This window comes from Bubalus kerabau, chromosome 2 (assembly GCF_029407905.1).
Source record: "Bubalus kerabau isolate K-KA32 ecotype Philippines breed swamp buffalo chromosome 2, PCC_UOA_SB_1v2, whole genome shotgun sequence".
In the NCBI taxonomy this organism is placed as follows: Eukaryota; Metazoa; Chordata; class Mammalia; order Artiodactyla; family Bovidae; genus Bubalus; species Bubalus kerabau.
In genome coordinates this window covers 47,333,054-47,356,653 of record NC_073625.1, presented here as the reverse complement: position 1 = coordinate 47,356,653, position 23,600 = coordinate 47,333,054, and the positions used below count along the sequence as shown (strand labels likewise).

Genomic DNA, 23,600 nt, shown 5'->3' with positions numbered 1-23,600 from the left:
CAGGTGAGTAGGGAAGACATGGGACCGGTCTCATGGGATACACATCACTGTGGGGTTAGCCCAGGCAGGGCTGGGCAGTGGAGTGATGTTTTAGGAGACACACTCAGTGGAGCACAGGGAAGAGAGGAAGGACAGAACAAGTTAGAAACACTGCAAATTCCACATGACCAGAGCATGAAAGTCAATCAGGAGGTACAACTTTGAGCAGGGGGTACAGCAATCACTGGGCTCTCAGTCACTGTGTAGAACGGTATCTAATCTCTAATCAGAATCTTTAAACAGAGATGAGGACTTCAGGCGCCTCATCTCAATCACTTGCAAGTAATCTTCTCTGTCTTTCACAAGCATAGTCATGATTAAAATGACCTTTCACGAACAGTGGGGAGGGAGTGCTGAAGAAAATGAGGTATGTGAGAATAAAATCCATCTACCTGATTGCTATGTAATGTTTGGTGAGTCACAAAAGTGAGAATTTCAGATGTAAATTAAGATTGCCAAAAGCACTGGCATATTTGAAATTCCCTGTGTCCTACTTTAGAATCAGAAGACAGGAGAACTGGGAAAGAAAAAAAAAATGTATTTCTTATTTGTATTCTAACTGCTCAAATCATTTTAACGTAAATTATTTATGTAGTTTCCATCTGAATTGTTGACCTTTAGATGAACTTTATTTGATAGGCACTTGGAGCAAATATTCCACAGGATTCTTTAAATGCTATAAAATAGGACATACCCCAGCTGCTGATTCAATTTTGGTCATAACATGGCCATAGAGTGTATTTGATCCTTTGCAACATTTGAGAAGATGTATTTAGTTAGTGATGAGGTCTGTACAATTTCACGTAAAATTAAAGCTCTGCAAAAATGCAAACCTCCTCTGGGCACTAAATCTCACAATATTCTGGAAATGACAGATCCTAAAATGCTCGCTGATGCAAATCAATGTTTTTAGCCTGAGTATTAATAGCTGCATGAAATGTTATACTTCTCTCATCATTTACCACCCTTTGTTTGGATTTAGCACACATTTTGAGTATGCTGATTTTCTTTTCTGGGATGGATGGCTCTAAGCTACTTACCATCAGATGAGAAATATATTCTATCAAAATCTATTTAAGGAACACATCCAATCAATGGCAAAGGATGCGCTCTGCACGACTCTGCCTGTTTGGTGTCTGTCCTTTTGCCTTTTACTGAGCCCACTCACTAGGAGGGCTACAGAGATGCTTGAGTCCTGGGCACGTTCATGATTTAGGGGCCTCTGCTGAAGAACTGATGCTTTCAAACTGTGGTGCTGGAGAAGACTCTTGAGAGTCCCTTGGACTGCATGGAGATCAAACCCATCCATCCTAAAGGAAATCAGTCCTGAATATTCCTTGAAAGGACTGATGCTGAAGCTGAAGCTCCAATAATATGGCTACCTGATGCAAAGAGTCCATTCATTGGAAAAGATCGTGATGCTGGGAAAGATTGAGGGCAGGAGGAGAACGGGGTGGCACAGGATGAGATGGTTGGATGGCATCACCAACTCAATGGACATGAGTGTGAACAAACTCAGGGAGATAGTGGAGGACAGAGGAGCCTGGCGTGCTGCAGTTCATGGGGTCGCAAAGAGTTGGACACAACTTAGCGACTGAACAACAACAACATAGCCATCTGCCTGGAGACCAGACTGTGAGCACTCTTAGCTTTGGAATTTGAGCTGAGGCCACCACAGGTACCTGAACTCAGAACCATTCATCAGACATCGTCCATCAGGAGTGAGGCTGTTTGTTGACGTGTGGATTTCTACTCTAGGATCTGAAGGCTTCCTGGGCAATGGGACCAGCCACCCATATTTCTCCAGTTATATGTAAGGGGACCCGCTGGAAATCTGAGTTAACTGACAACACAATTCGACTTTATTCCAGGGTTATTTATGAAACAGGACCCTGGACCAGCACACTTCCCAATCCAGTTCTGCTCTGCAGTGGCTCCTAGTTATTCAACAAGATGACAATAAACAGCCTCACCCTCCTTCCCTGGTGGTTAATTAGTGAATCTTCTCAACAGTCAGATTCAACCGACTTGATGCAAATGAGGAGTTTCCTACAACGCTTAGACCTCAAACATACATGAATTTAAAACATGCAGGTGCTCTTGAGGAATGACAGAATGAGGCTGCTCTTCAATGGAAAACAGAGGAGCACGTGAATTTCCATGAAAAAATGCCTGATGTTCATCTTGAAAAAGAAGCAGATATCATTCACAAATAAGAGTGTGAAAGTGGAATTCACTCTGCGTGTCGGACTCTTTGCGACCCCATGGACTGTAGCTCGCCAGGCTCCTCTGTCCATGGAATTCTCCAGGGCAGAATACTGGAGTGGGTAGCCACTTCCTTCTCCAGGGGATCTTCCCAACCCAGGGATCAAACCCAGGTCTCCCGCGTTGCTGATGGATTCTTTTACCGTCTGAGCCCAAAAGATATATACATGTATGTGTACACATATATATATCATTTGCAAATAAACCTGACATTATTTAGACCTTTGAGGGCTGGCCAGGAGCACACCACCATTTTTGATCAAACTTCCAGATGGAATTCAAATAGGAGGCTCACAGATAGACTTTCTGAACTTAACTGGCCTTTGCAACTTAGTATGTTCCACAGGCATATTTTCTACAGGAAAGAAAATTCCTCAAATTAACAATCAGAAACATTGTTTAGAGGGGTGTGTGTATGTGTGTGTGGGCATGTACTCAGTCATGTCTGACTCTTTGCCACCATGTGGATTATAGACCGCCAGACTCCTCTGGCCGTGGAATCTTCCAGGCAAGAATACTGGAATGAGTTGCTATTTCCTACTCCAGGGGAATCTTCCCGACCCAGGGATGGAACCCGCCCGTGTCTCCTGTGCCTCCTGGCAAGTGGGTTCTTTTCCACTCCCCCACCTGGGAAGCCATTGTTTAGCCGAGCTGATAGCTAAAGGGATGTTCATCTCAGCATCCTCTCCCTGGACATAGGAAACACTCCAGACTTCTGATTTCAGTTTTATCCATTTTCCTCTTTGCTACGTGATGCCCCATTAGTGTGGCCAGCAGCCTGTGAACCATGGCAAGGAACTGGGAGTTTTCAAACCCAGACTGATAAAGGAGTGCATCCTTCTGAGACTGCAGAAGTCAAAGGGCTCACAGGCTGACCCTTAGAAATAAAACAATGGAAAGCTTTTCCATAAAGAGCATATTGTGTCGATTTATTAGAGAATGCAGTTAAAAAAAATATCTTGAGGTTAGCCTCTCCAGTTTAAAAGCACTGAACTAGGAACACTTGAACGGCTATGCAAGCGTCTCTTGCTCATTTGTCCCCCACGCCCCACCAGGTCCTGTAAACAGGGTTTGGAGACCGTTCAGTCAGTTTCTTGACAGAAACAGCCAAATGCCTTTGCTTCTTAAAGAAAGCCCTCTTCCCCTTTTCCAAAGCATGCGCTGTTACTTGGCATTAGGTATTTCAAAAGGACAAACACTGTTACAGTATCATAAGGCCAAAAGGGAGTACCCATCGACCAGACATACACAGGACACTAGAAAAAAATTACAAGCGTTCACCTAGTGTTACAACTCCACCAGGAAGTAATGGGAAAGGCACTGCACCCTTCTTATATCCACTACCCACTTCACGTGCTTTGAATTCAAGCCCCATCAAACATCTGAAAGGTGTTTTCTACAACATACAATTCACGGGGAGGTTAACACATCTGACACTAGTCTTCCATGGCCATATATGTCTCACCCAAGTGCACAACAGGTGTGAATATATACTATCGGCTTTATTTACAAGTTTATCTTGATGTTTTAGTGGGGGTAAAAAAATTAATGATCTCAACTGACTATTCCCCCCCGAAAAGGGTTTTGGCTATGATTCATGTTATATAAACCACCACGTCAAAGAAAGAAATGAAACCCACGTATTGTCTGATCTAAAACATCTAAACTAAAATTTCTCACCCACTATAAGTTGGCAGTGAAAGTGCTATTTTCTGAATTTTATAAGCGAAATGCTACACAGGAATTTCAGATCGACTTCTTTTGCAAAAGCACAAGTTGTTGGTTGCATCGGACAGGATGCGGAATGGTGTGTGTATTCCGTGTAGAATCCCCTCCACCCTGTCGTGGGTGCCCTTGCAAAGACAGTTATGAATCTGGAAAGGTGACAGACTTCGCAGATGCCTTCTTATCTCCCCAAAAGATGTAAAACAGCAATGGCGCAACTCTACATACGAACGAAGGTTAGTTCTGAGAAATCAGTAATATACATGCACAAACATCAGAACATGAAGGGGGAAAATGAAACGCTACAGTTTCCACGTTGCAATGTTGCTTTCACAACCTTTCTGCACCAGACGCCTTGTGGCTTCGCGTGGTGCCTTTTCCCACCAGGAGAGAGAGTGAGTCTACCTTGTAGACTGATTAGACACAAAGGCTCTCCCCGGGGGCCCGCGGATCAATCTGCCCCTGGCCAAGACAGAACCTACCAGAAGAGAACAAGTACAAAACACTATCGTTATTGGTTTTCTCGCGATGCTCCCAGATGTCCTTGTGCGATCACCCCAGACTCAGTGATTGGCTCGGGGCATGGCCAGGAGCCACGAACATTGACTGAGGTGCAGCGTTAGAACCAGGGGACGAGGCCTCGATTCTCTTCTGAGCAACGTGAACTGGAATTTCCGCCACAGCGGTCACGGCTGCCGCCTCCAAAGCTGTGACCGGCTGCTTCCACAGTAAAAGATGCCTTCTTGCGAGCATGGTTTGGAGCACGTCTTCGTCCGGGCGCCGGTTCAGCTTAAGTGGATGGGCGTGTACTCTGGCCTCCTGGTCTGGATAATTTTGGGCTTCGGTCTCTTCATTCTTTCCATCTCGTCTTCTTCCTCGTTCTCCTGATCGCTCTCACAGACATGGACCACCACGCTGGGGGTGGTGTCGGTGGCTGCATGCAGTTCATACTTTTCCCCTGGAGAAAGAGAATAATTGCAGGGTAACTCAGGCAAGGAGGTAAGGGCCGAAAAAAGCAAGAGCAAAGGGATGTGCAGGCAGGAGTCAGCTCGACCAAGCTTCTGTGCGCATCCACTGGGGACCGAAGGACACAGCTAGACACACTCTGGATTGGTATTTCTTTGGTGGCTCCTTGGCTCAGGGGTAAAGCATCTGCCTGCAGTGCAGGAGACCCGGGTTCAGTCCCCGAGTCAGGAAGATCTGCTGGAGAAGGAAATGGCAAACCACTCCAGTGCTCTTGTCTGGAAAATTCCACGGACTGAGGAGCCTGGTAGGCTACAGTCTATGGGGTCTCAAAGAGTCGGACACGCCTGAGCGACTTCAATTTCACTTTCTTTATACATCTCAACACTGCAAATGACTCTGTTTTCAAACACTCTGAGTCCAGGCATATGAAAGGTATGGAAGGAATGTATATTTAATTACTCTTTGCGTGTATGGGCTTCCCTGGTGGCTCAGAGGGTAGAGAATCTCCCCGCAGTGCTGGAAACCCAGGTTCGATCTCTGGGTTGGGAAAATCCTCTAGAGAAGGAATGGTAACCCACTCCAGTATTCTTGCCTGGAGAATTCCATGGATAGAATTCCATGGATAGAGGAGCCTGGCAGGCTACAGTCCACGGGGTCGCAAAGAGTCGGACACAACCCGGCAACTAACACTTTCACTTTTTTTAGCGTGTACACTAGGCTGTCTCTAAACTACCCAGGGGACTTCCCTGGTACGGTGAAAGTGGCACCTGTTCAGGAAAAGATTTTGTATGAATAAAGGCATCAGGTAACGCCCTCTTGGGCACCTCTCCCCACCGAAGGCTTTCACTGAAGCTCACAGCCCAGGCTAGAGACGGGAAGCATGGGGAAGCCTCTTTGCCCAAAATAAACAGACGTGAGTTCTGAGCCAGGTGCTCCAAAAGCATTTTTGATCACAGCATCCTTTTTCACACAGTTATCAACCCCCTCAAACCAGGAGTGTCCTGCTGTTGTATGGCAGCCTGAAATTTATCAGGCTCAGTCAAGGGGCTTTTAATCATAAACAAAGTGTTGCCTCTTCTCAAGCCCACATGTGAGACTGGAATGTTATTGTACCTGCCCCTGAAAGGGCTTTCCTTGTGGCTCAGCTGGTAAAGAATTCTCCTGCAAGGCAGGAGACCTGGGTTCAATCCCTGGGTCAGGAAGATCCCCTGGAGAAGGGCATGGCTACCCACTCCAGTATTCTGGCCTGGAGAATTCCACGGACTGTATTAGTCCATGGGGTCACAAAGAGTCAGACACGACTGAGCAACTTTCATTTCACTGAATGGGTGAGGGCTTCCCAGATGGCCCAGTGGTAAGGAATCTGCCTGCCAATGCAGAAGACATAAGAGAGGGCTTCGTTCCCTGCGTGTCAGGAAGACCCCCTGGAGGAGGAAATGGCAACCCACTCTAGTATTGTTGCCTGGAGAATCCATGGACAGAGGAGCCTGGTGGGCTACATACAGTCCATGGGGTTGCAAAGAGTTGAACGTGACTGAGTGACTGAGTACTGAAAGGGTGAACGAGCTTCAGTATTCTCAGGGGGCAGAAAGTTAAAGCAGAGGGTCAGATATATCACTCAAAATCTTGCTCATGATCCTCTTTACAAATCTTATCTCCTGCCAAGGAGGCATAATCCAGAAAGCAAGGGGACGGGATCACATTTGCAAAATCTTTGCAGTCTTGTTGGCTGAAAAGCACAGCTGAAATATGAATTACTATTCAAGCTCATTGTTGGGTAAACTGAAAGCAAATTGATGTCTATTCTCTAAAAGGGCTTCTCAAACAAGACGTCTGTAAAAAAAAGCAGTAGGTTCTAGAGTGTAAAGAATGTTCATTAACAGCACTTCCTGCCCCTGGGACAGTGTGAGTCCTTTCTCTAGGAGGACGTCTCCCTTCTCCCCTTTCTAACATTCCAGAAGTTTCCAACCCTGGGCTCTGCTAATGCACCTTAGCCTGGAGCTGCTCTGAGGAACACTGGCACTTCCAACTTGAACTTAATGCCACGGGGAGCAGTGGGTAATGTGATCTTTGCTTTCTACCATAGAGGGAGTTTTCTGTCTGAGAGGCGTTAAGAGCAATGTCACCTTTTTCATATGAAACTGCTGATAGTCCAGGAAAACTAAAATCTCCACTCAGAGGAACATCAGTCAGATTATTGGTCGAGGAGAAAGCTGATGGCCTCAGTGTTTATTGCATTTGCCCCATGGATAGGGCAGAAGTGGGGCTCAAACCTGGTCACCCCAAGACTCCTGCCTGCACCTTCCAGCTCACCCAAACCCTATCGATAGGATGGGAACCACCAACATTTTACTGTTTCCAGAAAACAGGTATTGAGCTCTGCCGATGAGCCAGGCATTGTATGAAGTGCTTTTTACATGATGATCTTGTATATTGCTCACAACTCTACCAGGGAATACCCATTTTCTGGATGAGAAGCCTGAGGCCAGAGTACCTTTCTTCCCAAATGCTCACACCTTTGTCCCTTCAGAGGCACAGGATCTCTTCTCCAACCCTGCCCCCCGCCCCCGACCCCCTCCCTCCCCAGCAAGCTCAGCGGGTGAGCACCCCTGCCTATGGGCCTGTGTGTCTGGGGCTCCTTCTCCTCTTGTGACCTGTAGGTCTCTGACTGCTCACACCTTCAAATGGGCAGGTGAGGACCAGGTTGATGAACAAAATTCCCTTGACTAAAAATGAAACTTAACGGAAGTGGGGAAAGGCCCATTTTCCCCTTTCCAAAGTCCAACAGCTCATCCCCGCTTGGAGCGACAGGACCTCTGAGGGGGGGGGTCATGGGCTGTGCTCAGTGGGTGAGGGGAGGGAGTCACGTGATGAGATGCAGAGAGATCACGGTGATGGGTCCCCAGGGCAGCTTGCCCCTCTTCCTAAGGGAAGAGGCCAGAGGCTGGTGGGTGTGCACGCTCCCCAGCAATGGGTGACCCTGATGCAGAGGCAGAAAGCCAAACAGAGACAATTCACAACACGCGCTGGCATCCATCCGATGACGGGGTGAGAGGGGTGCTCTGATGGACGCCCTGGGCAAACTTCTCCCTGTGTCCTCACCTCCCCCCACCTCCAGTCCTTACCCGAGGGCACGGCTTACCTGGCCCTAGCTTGGAGATAGCGTATAAAAGGTCATAGTTGATGACGGGAGTAGCGTCTTCCACTTGTTTCCAGCCGACCGGCGGCGAGGCGGGAGGAGAGATGAGGAACTGTTTGTCTGGATTCGGAGGGGCCAGGTGCGAGCTGCCTATGTGTAAAGTCTGGAGGAGAGAGGGAGGAGATGTTTCTCGAAGGGGGAAGGACTGAGGCAGCGTGAGGGCGCCTCACGACCGCCTGCGGAAGACAGCGGTCAGGGAGGCAACTGCGTCCACAGGCTCAGCCCGGGGTGAACCGCCAAACGGCTCACAAGCGGAGGGGAGAGGGAACTTTGATCACCGTGCAAACGTGAGTAGAGCGCCCTCCCGGGGTAGGGACCCATAGGCACCGTGGACCACGAGGAAGGATGCTTGACCTGGACTTACGGGAAAAGACCCTGATGCTGGGAAAGACTAAAGGCGGGAGAAGGGAAAGACTGAAGGCGGGAGAAGGGAACGACAGATGAGATGGTTGGATGGCATCACCGACTCAATGGACAGGAGTTTGAATAAACTCTGGGAGTGGGTGATGGACAGGGAGGGCCGGACGTGCTTCAGTCCATGGAGTTGCAAAGAGTTGGACACACAACTGAGTGACTGAACTGAACTGAGACTGATAGAAAATATATACAGGTAATTTTAGTACAGATGGAAAAAAAATAAAGCGCTGTGGCCGAGATCAGAAGGGATCTCAGAACCAACTGCCTGCAGCTCTTCGTGTTACGGAGGCATTACAACATATCACAGACGCTCCAAAGGCTAAGCAACACCTCCAGGACCGACATCAGTTTTCAGGGGGACAAAGCAGGGATGGGGTCTTGCCATGCTCTCAGGCTCCCCCCCCCCCACCTTTGGGGCTCTGAATCAGATGCCAAAAGGGAGGAAGGAAAAAATAAATGCACCTTCTAGGATGTGTGCATGCCTGCTAAGGTGCTTCAGTCGTGTATGACTCTTTGCGACCCCATGGACTATAGCCAGCCTGACTCCTCTGTCCATGGGGATTCTCCAGGCAAGAATATTGGAGTGGGTTGCCATGTCCACCTCCCGGGGAATCTTCCCGACCCAGGGATCAAATCATATGTCTTCTGTCTCCTGCATTGGTAGGCAGTTTCTTTACCACTAGCACCACCTGGGAAGCCCAGCTTCTAGGATACATATTTTAAGAAAAAAAATAATGATAAGGGACAATAACCGAGATCCTGGTTCTGGGGGCTTAAAAGTTATGCCAGTGAATGGAGGGCTGTTTGAGTTATCTTACAGTCAAATCTGGCCACTTTGTATTTTCTTTGTTCTTTAGTATCCCGCCCCTCCTCCACCCCCCGCCTAAAAATTTCACAATGAACATGTCTTTAATAAACCAGAAAAGGTCGTGGGAGGGTCTAAGCAATCACTTATATGGAATGGTACCAAATGCAGAAGGGCATTTGTTCCCAAGGATCCGAGGTCTAAGGCTTGGATCCACCAGGGGGCAGGGCATCCGGCTCCAATTTACCCAGGCAGGGCTGGCAAGTTCGCCTTCCCCGCAGGGTCCGGAAGCCCCTCTACAGGGTCTGCCCCGAGAACTCAGGGCCCCCAAGGGGGTCTCTTTCACCAGGGAGCAGGAGCTGAAGGGCTTTTGCCCTCTTGCCAAGCTGTTAAGACGTCTATAACATCGTCAAGTGGAAATTTATGAGCTGCCTGGAAGATGGGTGGTCTACCATCAAGGAGGGGAGGGGGCAGGAAGGAGGTGATGGGCACGAGGAAAAGCAAACCTGCCCTGGAGTCCCCCACCCCACCTGGGACTGCCCTGGCACGCGGACCCCCGCTTACCAGAAGGATTTCTTCCTAGAAGGATTTCTTACCATTTTGCTACCTGCCTAATGAACCCATTTCTTTCCCCTGTTTCAGACTGGACCTGGCAGCCCCCGTGTTGATGTGCAGGGTGGGTTTGTAGATACAGGCTCTCCAGAAGTGAGTGGGCTACTGAGTCCTGCTCAGAACCTGCATAAAGCCAGAACCTCTCTAGTCTGGGGTTCTAGCAAAGTCACGTCTACCACCCTGTGGTCCTCTACCTTCCAGAGTCAGGAAAAGACTCTTTTTCCCATCATCACTCAACTCAAGAAGTTCATCTATGAGGTCAGGGATCAACTACACCCCACTATCTTAAAATTGGGGATGTGATACATTTCTAGTATGAATTTTGCCCCTCTGAAGATGATTTCTTGGAGTTTTCAATCAACATATAGGTAATGGGTGTCTAGGAACTTCCCTGGTGGCTCAGTGGTAAAGAATCCACCCATGATGCAGCACACCCAAGTTCGATCCCTGGGTCGGGAGGATTCCCTGGAAAAAGAAATGGCAACCCACTCCAGGATTCTTGCCTGGGAAATCCCATGGACAGAGGAGCCTGGTGGGCTACAGTCCATGGGGTCACAAAAGAGTCGGACACAACTTAGTGACGGTAACAACAACAATGGATATATACGCTGTTTTATGGGAAAGCTGGTGGCTCAGACGGTAAAGCGTCTGCCTGCAATGCGGGAGACTTGGGTTCGATCCCTGGGTCAGGAAGATCTCCTGGAGAAGGAAATGGCAACCAACTCCAGTATTCTTCCCTGGAAAATCCCATGGGTGGAGGAATCTGGTAGGCTAAAGTCCATGGGGTCGCAAAGAGTCAGACACAACTGAGCGACTTCACTTGCTTTCACTTTAAGGGTGAGAGGGAGAAGGGGGAAGTGTGGGTGTCAGTGAAATCCACTCACCTGAGCAAAATATAATTTCATTTCCTTTCCAAGAAATTCAGTCTTATGTAGCTGGAGTCTGGCATCTGCTGCAGATAAGGGGTTGCTGAAGTTTATTCTGACCCGTTTGAAGCTTTTAAAATACTGAAAGGTGATATCTTTGTCATAAGTCCTAAAGAGGGATTCAAATTTGGCCTGAAAAATAAAAAAATGAAAGGAATTGGAATCTACCTGCACATGACCTTTGACTGGATGGCTTCATTACAGTTCTTATGGAGAAACTGAAATCATTCATTGTTTCAAGAACTTCCAACTTCAGATCTTATTGTTCCACGATCCTCCCCAATCCAGTGAACTTCAGTCCCAGCACTCCGCTTAGGACAATGCCCTGTCCATCAAATATTACTTAGGGCTTTCAAACACTGGAGCTAGTTTGAAAAAAAAATTTTTTTTAATTGAATTGGGAAACAATAAAGTTAATTTAAAAAGGCTTGCATTTCTCTTTTTTTTTTTATGCCCTATAGGTGGTAAAGGTACATTTTCCCTATGGTTGTTTGCCTTTTTTTACGTTTTTTTTTTTTTAAATTAGAGGATAATTACTTAACATTATGCGATGTTTTTTGCCATACATCAACATGAATCGGCGGTAAATATGTTCCTTCCTTCTTGAGGCCCCTCCCACCTTCCTCCCCATCCCACCCCTCTAGGTTGTCACAGAGCACAGACTGTGGGCTCCCTGTGCCTTACATCAACCTCCCACTGGCTATCTAGTTTACATATGGTAATGTATAGGTTTCAATGCTGTTCCCTCAAATCATCACATCCTCTTCTTCCCCCACTGTGTCAACAAGTCTGTTCTTTATGTCTGTGTCTCCTTTGCTGCCCTGCAAATTGGATCGTCAGTACTATTTTTCTAGATTTCATACATATGCGTTAATATATGATATTTGTCTTTCTCTTTCTGACTTATTTCACTCTGTATAAAAAGGTCTTGCATTTCTTACCGTAAAGGAAGCAGTTTAAAAAAAAAAATTCCCAGTGGTATTTTCCCAGTCTGTCATTTTTTAACTCTCTAAAATAGTACTGGTTTTTAAAAATGAATGTACTGTCAAAGAACCTGTTTCTATACACTGGCTTTAATACAGGTATGCATTTAGCTCTAGTGTTTAAGAACTAGTGAACATTATGAAACAGCATGAGATCTTAGAACTGAAATGCCTGAGTTCAATGATTAAAAGCCTAGATTCAGGAGAATGTTTCGTCAGATCCTGGGAAAAGTTCTGCAGAAGCAACCCCTACCACCACCACCACAGGGTTGGGTCCTGAATGGAGTGTGGTTTTGGGGAACTGGGAGACCGCTGCCATCTTTTCCAACCAGAGGGGAAGGTGTTGATGGACAGTCTTGAAATTTGTAGGAAGATTGTGCAGGTGCTGTCAGTTACCAGATTTCTGAATCTTTTCTGCAGACTTAACTCTGGGGATGGTGAGAGGCCGATGGGGTTGGCTGAGAGCAGGGCTGGGGCAGACAGCGTGTCCTCTACCCAGGTGACTGGCGAGACAAGGAGGCCTGGAAAGGACCCTGGAAATCTATAGAGAGCATGCTGTTTCTGCAAAGTGGAGAGAGGATTCCAGCAGAAGAGGAGAAGGTCCCTGAGACTTTTTGGTGCTAGGGAGTGGAGGAGGGGATGGTCCTCCGGATGGATGCGTGGTTGGTCAGGGCCTGCCTTCCCTCCTGGCTGGCGTCTCCACCAGGTGAGTGGGAAGAGCTCACAGAGTTTCTCTCTTCCAGTTCCTTGGCTTTTCTTTAGTTGATGGAAAAGCCTGTGACTTTCCCAGGAGAGGTGTCGCAGAGAAACAGGAGAGCGAATGCGCAGCGATGGTCAAGCTTCGAGTTTATCTGGCCGTGCAGTGACTTGGTTGGTCTCCACCCCTCTGCGGAGCACGGGTGAGTCCGGGGCGTGAGGGTGTCTGTGCAGATTTGGAATTTCACACGACCTCATCCGTAGGCATTGTGACCAACTGTTTCGAGTTATGATTCATAACTTAAGAGAGATGACTTTGATGGATATTTTTAGACTGCAAGTCAGGGCTGAGGACCAGAGTGCAAGAGAACCCACACTACCTTGTTAATTTCATATTGCTCTCCTACTGTTCTTTTATAAAATAATCTTATTTGTTACTACAGTTGTTGGGTGGCATCTCTACTGAAATGAGTAAAAAGTGATTTTACTCACATAAGGCTAATATTAAATACATAGATTTTGTAGAACGTTTACACATAGATTGGGCTTCCCAGGTGCCGCTAGTGATAAAGAACCCACCTGCCAATGCAGGAGACTTAAGAGACGTTGGTTCGATCCCTGGGTCGGGAAGTTCCCCTGGAGGAGGGCATGGCAACCCACTCCAGTATTGTTGCCTGGAGAATCCCATGGACAGAGGAGCCTGGCAGGCTACATACAGTCCATAGGGTTGCAAAGAGTTGGACAAGACTGAAGCGACTTAACAAGCACCCACGTACGCATAGACTATTCTCTAATATCTAGTTAAAAAACTACGATTCTGGCTTGTAAGCAGACTACATGATTAGGGAGTTAAATTTGATTTAAAAAAAAGAAAGAAAGAAAACTTCCCAAGTCTCAGTATGGCTTTAGGCATAAGGATATAACATGATCACTGCCCCCTAAAAAGAACACACAGAATTCATTCATATACAGTCTTGTTTTAGAGATCAGTTAGATAGCTTCATAGCTACTGATGGAAATCTTGGCATTTTAATCAAATGAAGAAGTGAAGCACGGTAGTTAAAATCACTAGTTACATTAATGACCATTGATGACAGCCGCTTTCCAGGAGGTAGGATATCTAACTTATCTCTATTTATTATTTGCTATGGGTGCATTTTCTCCACCTGGAAAAACCTACAAAGTTGAAGACAGGCCCTTATAATTACTTCAAACATTCAAATATCTCTACAATAGTGATTTTCTAAGATACAATCAAAGTATCCTGAACTCAAGATGTCAAAGTGAAACATTCTGTGCACTGTAAGAAAAGTCCTCCCTCCAAAAGGTTACTTACAATCTACACAGAATGAAAAAAACAAACACCATGCTGAACCCTGCCTTACTAATTGGCCAAGAGACAGAGACATTTTAAAATACTGAGCTTTAAAAAATTCTTTCAGAGCGAATTCCTCAGGCAATACCTTTTGATTCTGAAGGCTCAAAGCATTCTGGATGCATTTCAAAACCCCCCAAAACCCGCAAAGAGAACCACACATCCCCACCAACTATCTCAGCTAATAGTACCAAATAACATCATGCTTTGAAAACTCTCTAAAAAAAAAAAATTACATTATATCAGAAGCCTTACCCTGGTTTCACTTTCGCTGAAGATCTCACTGTTTGCCACACAGGCAATCAGGGAGCTAAAACTGTAGTTAAAATTTCTAAAGTGCATCTTGCTTTCTTACAGTGAGAGCTACAGCGACTCCCGCAGTGAAGCCCCAAGTGGATGGAGTTCCTTTCAGAAGCTGTCAGGTTCTTTCTCGAGCTGGCGTTTATAAAGCAATGAGGTCTGGCTCCCCCCGCCCCCGCCCCCGCCCCAACCCCGGGGTAAAAAAAAGCACCGCTTCCAGGGCATCCTGTTTGGACACCAAATTCCTGAGTCAAGCCTGCTTGACTTGCAGGCGGACAGGGACAGAGTGTAAGTTTCTACTGGAAAGAGGTGACGTCAACACCTTAGTCACTTTCCCTATGCTAATTAACTTCGCTTGGGGAGGATGGAAAAAACGGCCGAAGTTTGCTTTGCAGCTGTTTTATCTCTCCCTCTTGCAGCATAGTTTCCACTGGTAGTAATTCCATTCAGCCACTCAGTCACCAGGCTCCGCCGCTGAATGGGACGACCCTTCTTAGGATGGAAAATGTTACAGACAGAAGCAGGAAGGGCCACAGCAGTAAACAGTAATTAGCCTGCAGGGAACTTTCAAGGCTTGGAGAAACCTGGAAACCGAAGTCTTGGGGAATGGTTTGATCCCTATAATTTCCTGAACACTTAAATCAAAGTTTCATATACTGGATATTAGAGAAAACATTTGGAAATCTGTCTTGGTCAATGACCTCTGTTTTTTTAAGAAAAAAAGTAGAATTCGTTACGAAATGTGCCCCGTCCCCACCTCCTCTTTTTTTTCCTGATGAAACTTTATTGGATCAATGTCCTAATTCCCACTAGTATTTCATAGTGAGAATGTGGGAAGCGATCCTAGGATTTTCGTTGGAAAACTTTGTAATTGAACAACTAGGAATAGGCAGCTCTTTGATCATTTTCTAACGCCTACTGAATTCGGAAAAAAGATACGAAAACATTTTAGAGTAATCTGAACCTCTGAAGCTGAGAAAGAAAACATTAAGAGGCTGTCTGCTTGGAGACTCAGAGGCTGAGTGTTTTCGGTTTTGTTTTAAATAGGAAAGGATGAAGAAATAGAAAGAATGGAGAGCACAATTGAAAAGCTAGTTCAGTTGGCCTTTTTGCAGGTAAGAGGTCTGGTCTAGAAGCACACTGGAATAGCAGGGTACCAGTTTTTTGAAAAGGCTGCAACTTCCCCCAAGTTTTCATTTTACTATTATTTTTTTAATTGAAGTACAGTTGATTTACACTGTTGTGTAAATTTCAGGTGTATAGCAAAGTGATTCAGTTATACGTGTATGTGTATCTATTCTTCTTCAGGTTCTTTTCTCATATCAGTTATTACAGGATATTGACTATAGTTCCCTGTGCTATACAGCAGGTCCTTGTTGCTTATCTCTCTTAAATGCTATTGTTGTTTAGTCACTAAGTTGTGGCCAACTCTTTGCAACCTCATGAACTGTAGTCCACCAGGCTTTTCTGTCCATGGGATTTCCCAGGGAAGAATACTGGAGTGGGGTGCCATTTGTTTCTTCAGGGGAATCTTCCTGACCCAGGGACCAAACCTGAGTCTCCTACATTGACAGGCCAATTCTTTACCGCTGAGCCACCAGGGAAGCCCTTACTCCCATTAAAATGCTGCAACTCTTTGAACTTCCAAGTACTTTGCCAGTTTAGGTCCCTATGGCGGTCTGAGTGCTAGGTTCTTCCCATTCTTTCTAATTTCATTATCACCTAAACACAGTCACGCTATTTATGAAAAACATTCTCTAGTCTAGAGGCACACATGGACACCTCTTAAGCTTCCAAAAGTTAAGTGAAATTCTGTAAAAATTAACTTCAAAGATTCTTAAAGTCAGCCAGTAATGAAAAGAATATATGCAACAGGAAAGAGCAAGCTGGAGTATTTATTCCTCCATAAAAGGAAACGCAAAGTCTTCCTGGATGAGTGAGGGTTGCTTAATCTCCATGCGTGGTTCCCTGCTGCCTGTTGTAGGGTTATGTAAGAGACCAGTTATGGTGTTTGCTTTGCCAAATTACCTGTAACTCCCAACCCAGGAGATTTAAATGCAAAAAATCTAGAAATGTTTTGAATGCTGTAAAATAGTGTGTGTGTGTGTGTGTGTGTGTGCGCGCGCTCAGTTGTGTCCAACTCTTTGCCACCCCATGGACTGTAGCCCACTAGGCTTTTCTGTCCATGGGATTTTCCAGGCAAGAATACTGGAGTGGGTTGCCATCTCTTCCTCCAGGGGATCTTCCTAACCCAGGGATCAAATCTGTGTCTCCTGTGTCTCCTGCATTAGCAGGCAGGTTCTTTATGGGATGCATGAAACACCAAGAGGACAGGGCCATGTTGGGAGGCGCTTGGTTCCAGGGGCCATGCACTTGGACTGGCTGCATTTTCAGTGCAGAGGAAGCAGGGGGGCCTGGGGGCACATGCAGGCTTTGGTGGCAGCGTGGGTATGGGAGGCGTTGGTGGAGGGAGGCAACGGGGAAAAGGGACAAGGAGGTAGAAGACACAGGCGCACTCTACTCCCCCAGTGCGCCTGTCCCTCCTCTCCTTTCTCTCCTGGAGTCTGCCTCGGCGAACAAGAGCTACAGGGGGATCAGAGGAGGAAGAAGAGGTTCATTTCTCCATCTCCTCCTCACTCGCCTCCCCCTCCTATTAAAAGTCATGACATGAAGCTCCAGCTCAATTGTGTGGGCAAACCTGGAACGTTTCTGTTCATCTGAGACAACAGCACTGAACTCACTCAAATTTTTAACTGTGGTTTCACGGCATTCGTGCTCAGGGGTGTCTGACCCTTTGTAGCCTTTTGAATTGTAGCCCCCCAGGCTCTTTCGTCAATGGGATTTTTCAGGCAAGAATACTGGAGAGGGTTGCCGTGCCCTCCTCCAAGGGATCTTCCCCACCCTGGGATTGAACCCACATCTCCAGTGTCTCCTGCGTTGCAGGGGAAAATTCCTTACCCTCTGAGCTATGGGGGTGGGGAGTGGGGGAAGTCCATGGTTTCATTATATGGATGGAAAAAAAAAGTTCTCGTGAGGTATTTGAAGATGGTTCAACTGTCTTTGCTCAAAGAAATCAGTGCTAAGTGATAGATTTTTCATTAGGCGGTCCCTAAAGCCTCCTAATACATGCCATTCTGTACCTGCCTTTGAATTGATAGTGAGCTCCATCTGAATTTCAGACAGTAAAGAAAGAATCTGCCTGCAATGCAGGAGACCCAGGTTTGATCCCTGGGTGGGGAAGATCCCCTGGAGAAAGGAATGGCTACCCACTCCAGGATTCTTGCCTGGAGAATCCCATGGACAGAGGAGCCTGGCAGGCTGCATATAGTCCATGAGGTCGCAAAGAGTTGGACATGCATGACTGAACGACCAACACTTTCACTTCCATCTGAATCATATTTAGGGAACTTGAGTGCTTCCATTCCTAGATCAGGGAAAGGGGCTCAAAGTGGCACTGATTGTAGGAAGGCTAGACTGGATGCTGGCAAAAATCACTGGGTCACAAAGTGTCCCTGAGCCCTGACCCAGGAGAGAAGCCACCTAGGGTCCAGTAGCACAAGTACCCCATGGTATGAGAGGTACAGAGCATGTACCCTCGTGCTGTTCCGAAGCCCCAGCTGGCACTTCATTTGCTCACCTGAAAGTTCTTGTTAGGAATGCCCATCTTGGACTGTATGTCTGTTACACACAAACTTGCATTTCTAAACGTCCTATGGTATTTGTATGAGCTCCCTGTTGGTTCAGATAATAAAGAATCTTCCTGCAACACAGGAGACCTGGGTTTGATCCTTGGGTCGGGAAGATCCCCTGGAGAAGGGAATGGCAACCGACTCCAGTATTCTTGCCCGGACAGTTCCATGGACAGAGGCTACAGTCCATGGGGTTGCAAAGCATTGGACATGAGTGACTAATACACATGGTATTTGTATATTTCTTGTGGTTGGAAACTCAACTACCTTCTTAATTCTTGTTTTCAAGTTGGATGTAAGTGATTTGAACAAAACAGTGCCCACTGAAATGTCTCATTAAAACTCTCGAAAAGCATGCTAAAAATTGCACTTAAAATAGTAAAACTGCAACCAGAAGTTAGAGAAGCACAATGAAATGCTTTTGTCCATTGAACGCTTTAGATGGTTTGCATTTCTTCCATTCATACCATTCAAAATTTGAAATGAAGCTCTTCAACCTGCATTTCTGGCTCCAAGCAGTCAGAACATATTTTCATTAAGAAGTTTCTATTTTCAGCAAGGAAAAACATGAGGTTTATGTTGAAATTCATCATTCCCATTACAGCACGCCTAAAGCTGAGTGAAAATGACCTCATCACACCTGTTACACACCCCAAGGGGTTCACAACCACGCCAAGAATGTACCACCTGCGAAGCCTTCCACGGGATGACCAGAGAGAGAAACTGAGTTCTGACTGTGTTTCGCAAAGCAGAGCAGACCAGAGGATGAAGACATTTGCCAAAGATGATCTGGGAGGGAAAATGACACACCCAACTGAGATCAAAGATATCAGAGTGTTTATCTTGAATGGCAAGGAAACTCACATTTTAGTGGTGCCTTCAGCTTCTGAGATAATGGACTAGCTTCACTGTTGTTTAATATTCACAGTCCTTCCGACTATGATGTGAAGCATGGTTCCCTCAACTTAAGTTATTGGGCAAAAGAAAAACACAGTGGCTGCTGACTCATCTTAATCACTCCCCAGTCTAAGAGGTGTTATTCACCGAAGGGACGTTCTTGTGCTCACCTTGTCAACCAGGTTCATGTCAAACTCTGAGTGGCTGTGAAGACTGAACCGTGTGACATAGGCAGAGAGCACAGGACGGTCCCCAAAACACTGTCAGTGGTTGATGTGTTGAGCTTCTAGTTCCTGTCTCATCCATAACGATCCTGAGGTTCAGAGGGGCTCACGGTGCTGGGGAGAGTCAGGACTCGCCCTGATCCTCTGACCGCGGAGTCCCTGCTTGTTCCATGGAACCACTCCTGCACTGAAGCCTTGCCCCTTGGTATTTCCCCATCTACGTTCTCTGAGTCTCTCTGGCATCTTGCATGGCTTCCTCTCCTAGGTGCCCTGCTGGCCAGGGGAGATGTCTCTAGGTTTTTTGGACCACCCCCTGCCCTAATTTGGCCCTCCTGCACCCCGCTTCAGGCAGCCCTCCGCAACCTCGGTAGCTTTCTAACTGGCTTCGCTGTGGCCAATTTCTTATTGCTCCCAGATAGTGTGTAATTCCCACAACAAAAAACTTCCCGAGCCGAGCTTGTTCACATTCCTCTCCTACTAAGACTATAGAGATTTCAGTGACTTCCTGTTGCTCTGTAGGTTAAAGATAAGATTTTCGCTTGGTATTCATCCGTTCATCCATCCATCTTCCCAATATTTTATCCAAGCACAGTTCCAGGTACTGGGGGTTCAAAGGTGAAGACAGACAAAACTCTCTGCCCTCATGAAGCTTATATTCTAGATGAAAAAAAAGAGAAAGAAATGAGATAAAGGGGTAAAATACATAGTGTGTTTCGATAGTGGTAAGAGGAATAATTAAAGTTGAGAAAGGGAGAAAGAAAGTGAGAAGGAGTGTGAAAGAAGTGGGGAGGACGGAAGGAAGGAAGGAAGAGAAAACAGACAGACTCCCCAGGAAAGGCATTCCTGAGAAGATGGCAGGTGGGTACATCAAGACTTAAAGGAAGTAGTGGAGTGAAGTGGTGGAATGCTTGGAACAGCATTCCAGGCTGAGGGAACAGAAGGCACAAAGTCCCCTGACACATTCCAGACCCAGCAGGAGCCTCAGGGTGGGCCGCAGAGGAGGAATGCGAACAAAGTGGTTGGGAGTGAGGCCACGTGAGAATTTAGCCACTGGAAGGTCTCTGGCTTGCATGCTGATATCAGAAGGATTTGAGCAGAGGAGGGGCATGAAGGGACTTCCATGCCACAAAACTACTCCAGTGTCTGGTTCAGAAAATGTAGGCTGGGGGGCAAAGTTGCCCCTAAGGCACAAGGCCTTCTCTGATTGCAGAGCTCATGACTCCTCTAGGCAGCTCTCAGCTTTGCCTGCTTTTCTCGGGTCCCTCAGTGAGCTCCTCCCTCGTCTCTTCTCTGCCTACCAACTCCTATTTATCCTTCAAAGCCCATCATTGAACACCTCTTTTCTAGGAGGTGCCCCTCCAGGCCTCATGTTCTCTCCCACCTTTAATCCTGGTGATGCCCCTGCCCCACAACAGGCACCCCATGCAGTCTGCCTGATACCCTAGTTATATTCTTACCTGGCAGCCCTGCAAGACTTCACCAGGGATGCTCCATCTGAGACAAGCAAAGAGCCAGCATCCACCAGCGATCAAAAAGCCACAGCCATCTGTGTTCCTAACCGGAGGGTGTCCTGTGTCTTTGGTTTAAACAAAGACCATGCCATTCCTTTTCACTGGTGCTGCTGCTAAGTTGCTTCAGTCATGTCCGACTCTGTGCGACCCCATAGATGGCAGCCCACCAGGCTCCCCGGTCCCTGGGATTCTCCAGGCAAGAACACTGGAGTGGGTTGCCATTTCCTTCTCCAAAGCAGGAAAGTGAAAAGTGAAAGTGAAGTCGCTCAGTCGTGTCCGACTCTTAGCAACCCCATGGACTGCAGCCTCCCAGGCTCCTCCATCCATGGGATTCTCCAGGCAAGAGTACTGGAGTGGGGTGCCATTGCCTTCTCCACCTTTTCACTGCAGGAGGTGGTAAAGGCACACATTTGCTCAGTGGGTGTCGATCACATTCCGGGGTGCACTTCCTCCCTCCTTGCAGCTTAGTGGCTCGTGGGTGTCCGGGCTAGGGGCTGCACCACCAGCTCACCGCCAGCTCTACACTGAGGCCCCCCATAGACACTCCCAGAGGCATGTGACTCTCCTTAGGGTCTACAGACTGGGTCTCACCAACCCTTTGTCATTTGGGCGGAAAGTGAACAATTTAATAGATGTTCACTTGTCCTTTTTAAAATGTCAGTTTTTAGGGTGTGTTTTGTTAAGGTATACAGTGTACAGTAGAATTTGTCTAGAATTTACAAATTAAATGCTTTTACTGGCAGTTGCACTCAAAAATTTTTATCAAAAAAAATCTTTTATCTACAAGGTTCATGATCAAAAATGTTTGGAGACCTATTGTCTCCACGTAGTGTGGTTAAATTCCCAACCTGCTTTTTTCGTGATGATCACATGTGAAAAAGAGAATGAAAACTTTTCTTCTTTCCATTTTTGTTATCTCTGAGGGGTAATGCGGAGGATGGGCAGGGGAGGGGGGAGGAGTCAGATGCGGCTTAGAAATTTATTGCTCATGCAATTGCTTTGTGACTGGTAAGATCTGCTCGGCCACAGCGAGGGGCCTTTGTGTGAAAGGAAATGTAAGACAGAGCTGATACTGATAGCCTTTTTTGTGATGGACTTGGAAGGTTCTAACCAGAACCCCTTAGGCAAGAGAACTTACTCTATGGCTCACTGGGTTAAGAATCAGCCTGCAATGCGGGAGACATGGGAACATGGGTTTGATCCTTGAGTCAGGAAGATCCCCTGGAGAAGGAAATGGCACCCCGCTCCAGTGGTCTTGCTGGGGAAATCCCATGGACAGAGGAGCCCTGAGGGCTACAGTCCATGGAGTCACACAGAGTCGGACACGACTGAGTGACTGAGGACACACACACACACAGACAGAAACCCTTAGATCAGAGGGTGTGCTCGCCTCCCTCTGCAGAGGATGCCACCTATGAATTCTAAATCTGGGCCAAGAAAACCCTCTTTAATGAAAATCATCTTCATGTTTCATAACCATTAATCTTCTGAATCTGTACGACAACACGAAGAAACAATAACACATTATTGACTGGAGATGTGTTCATACCACAGGTGTTAGTTTCTGCCAAAATCCCCCAGTCAGTAATGTGTTAAAACTTAATTTCAGCCTTGGTCATTTCTGATACTTTGGGAAAAAACTGGAAAAGCCTGAAATACCATTTGATGCTCTTCATAGATTAGTATAAGATAGTGTACAAATAAATTGTATTTCTGGGATATCATAGAACTTCCTACTCTTTTTAGCCAAAGGTGACGGCTGCAGTGGTGAAAATGCTAGAGGTGTGTTTTAGCCAAACAGCAGTCATGCTCTGTTAAAGCTTACGTGGAAATAAAGAAAAGCGTGCAGTCACCCTTCCCCAAAAAAAGAAAGAAAGGAAAGACATAAAGTAAAATAAAATAACCGATGGGGAAAAGTAGAGAGAAGCATGTTCAAACCTATACCTTAAAAGACAGGTCACAGTTCATCCAAGATTTCATTTTGCTTGTTAAATTCCATGGGCACTTGAAATCCCATTAACTTGTTTCCTTATTACCTCAATCTTTCCTTAGCATTAAGACGTGAAGGTTAACCACCCCTCTGTTACTTCTTGGAAACTTACTGTTTGCAATTCTTGAGATGGAGAAATAGCCATAGGCAAATCTAAACTACACTTGATGACTTGGATTAAGGGAGGTAGCGTTTATTTGGAGATGACTGGGGCCCAAGCCACACTAACTAATCATTCCTTATTTGCTCTCTTTAGTCTGTTCCTTTCCAGACACACCTTGCTTTAATGATTGATTTTCACTTCTGCTTTGAGGCTGTTCTCAAGCCAGGGCGCAACCCCGTGGTGACAGAAACCTGGACAGAACAGTTGTGCAGGGGTGGGCTGGCGACAGGCTGCTCTGTGCCCATCAGTCACCATGCGTGTGTGCTCAGTCGCTGAGTCTTGTCCAACTCTTTTGCGACCCCTTGGAATGCAGACTGCCAGGCTCCTCTGTCCAGGGGTTTTCCCAGCAAGAATACTGGAGTGGGTTGCTATTTCCTCCTCCAGGGGATGGATCTCCCTGACCCAGGGATCAAACCTGCATCTCCTGCATTTGCTGGTGGATTCTTTACCACTGAGCCACCCGGGAAGCCTTCATCAGTCAGTCCCCAGGGCCTGTTTTTTTTTTTTTTTTTTTTTTTTTTCCATTCCAGCTCCAAACGGTTTTTACAACCTTAGACTACTTCATTCCCACCCAGTAAATCCCTTTACATTCAAATGATGAGTTTGACGCTGTCGTGTGAATGCCTGTGGAAAAGCCTTGTTTGTCTCATTCCGTGTTCCACACTCATCTTGGAAGAACTGACACAGCTCAAACTCTGGCTGGTAAGTATGCTGCCTCAAGACCGGCCCGGATCCTGTTCTACCAGGGTACCTGGCACAGGTCTGCGGGCCCACAGACACCTCATCAGTACTGGGTGATTGGCTGGCTGAGCAGAGTC

At 46.6% G+C, this 23,600-nt stretch overlaps 1 protein-coding gene across 2 annotated transcripts in view; it reads right to left on the bottom strand.

Moving 5' to 3' along the window:
- Window positions 1–3,795: 3,795 nt before the first annotated feature.
- Window positions 3,796–23,600, bottom strand: part of RCAN1 (regulator of calcineurin 1) — a 120,487-nt gene continuing 100,682 nt past the window's right edge. The window contains exons 1-4 of one of the 2 annotated variants that reach the window (XM_055567613.1): window positions 14,264–14,454; window positions 10,913–11,086; window positions 8,138–8,297; window positions 3,796–4,987 (exon numbers count right to left, since the gene is read on the bottom strand). In XM_055567613.1, coding sequence (XP_055423588.1) covers window positions 4,815–4,987; window positions 8,138–8,297; window positions 10,913–11,086; window positions 14,264–14,350 — 594 coding nt within the window. In that variant the 5' untranslated portion in view covers window positions 14,351–14,454 and the 3' untranslated portion in view covers window positions 3,796–4,814. Of the gene's footprint in view, window positions 4,988–8,137; window positions 8,298–10,912; window positions 11,087–14,263; window positions 14,455–23,600 lie in introns of those variants that run through there. The other variant, XM_055567612.1, reaches the window with a different exon arrangement.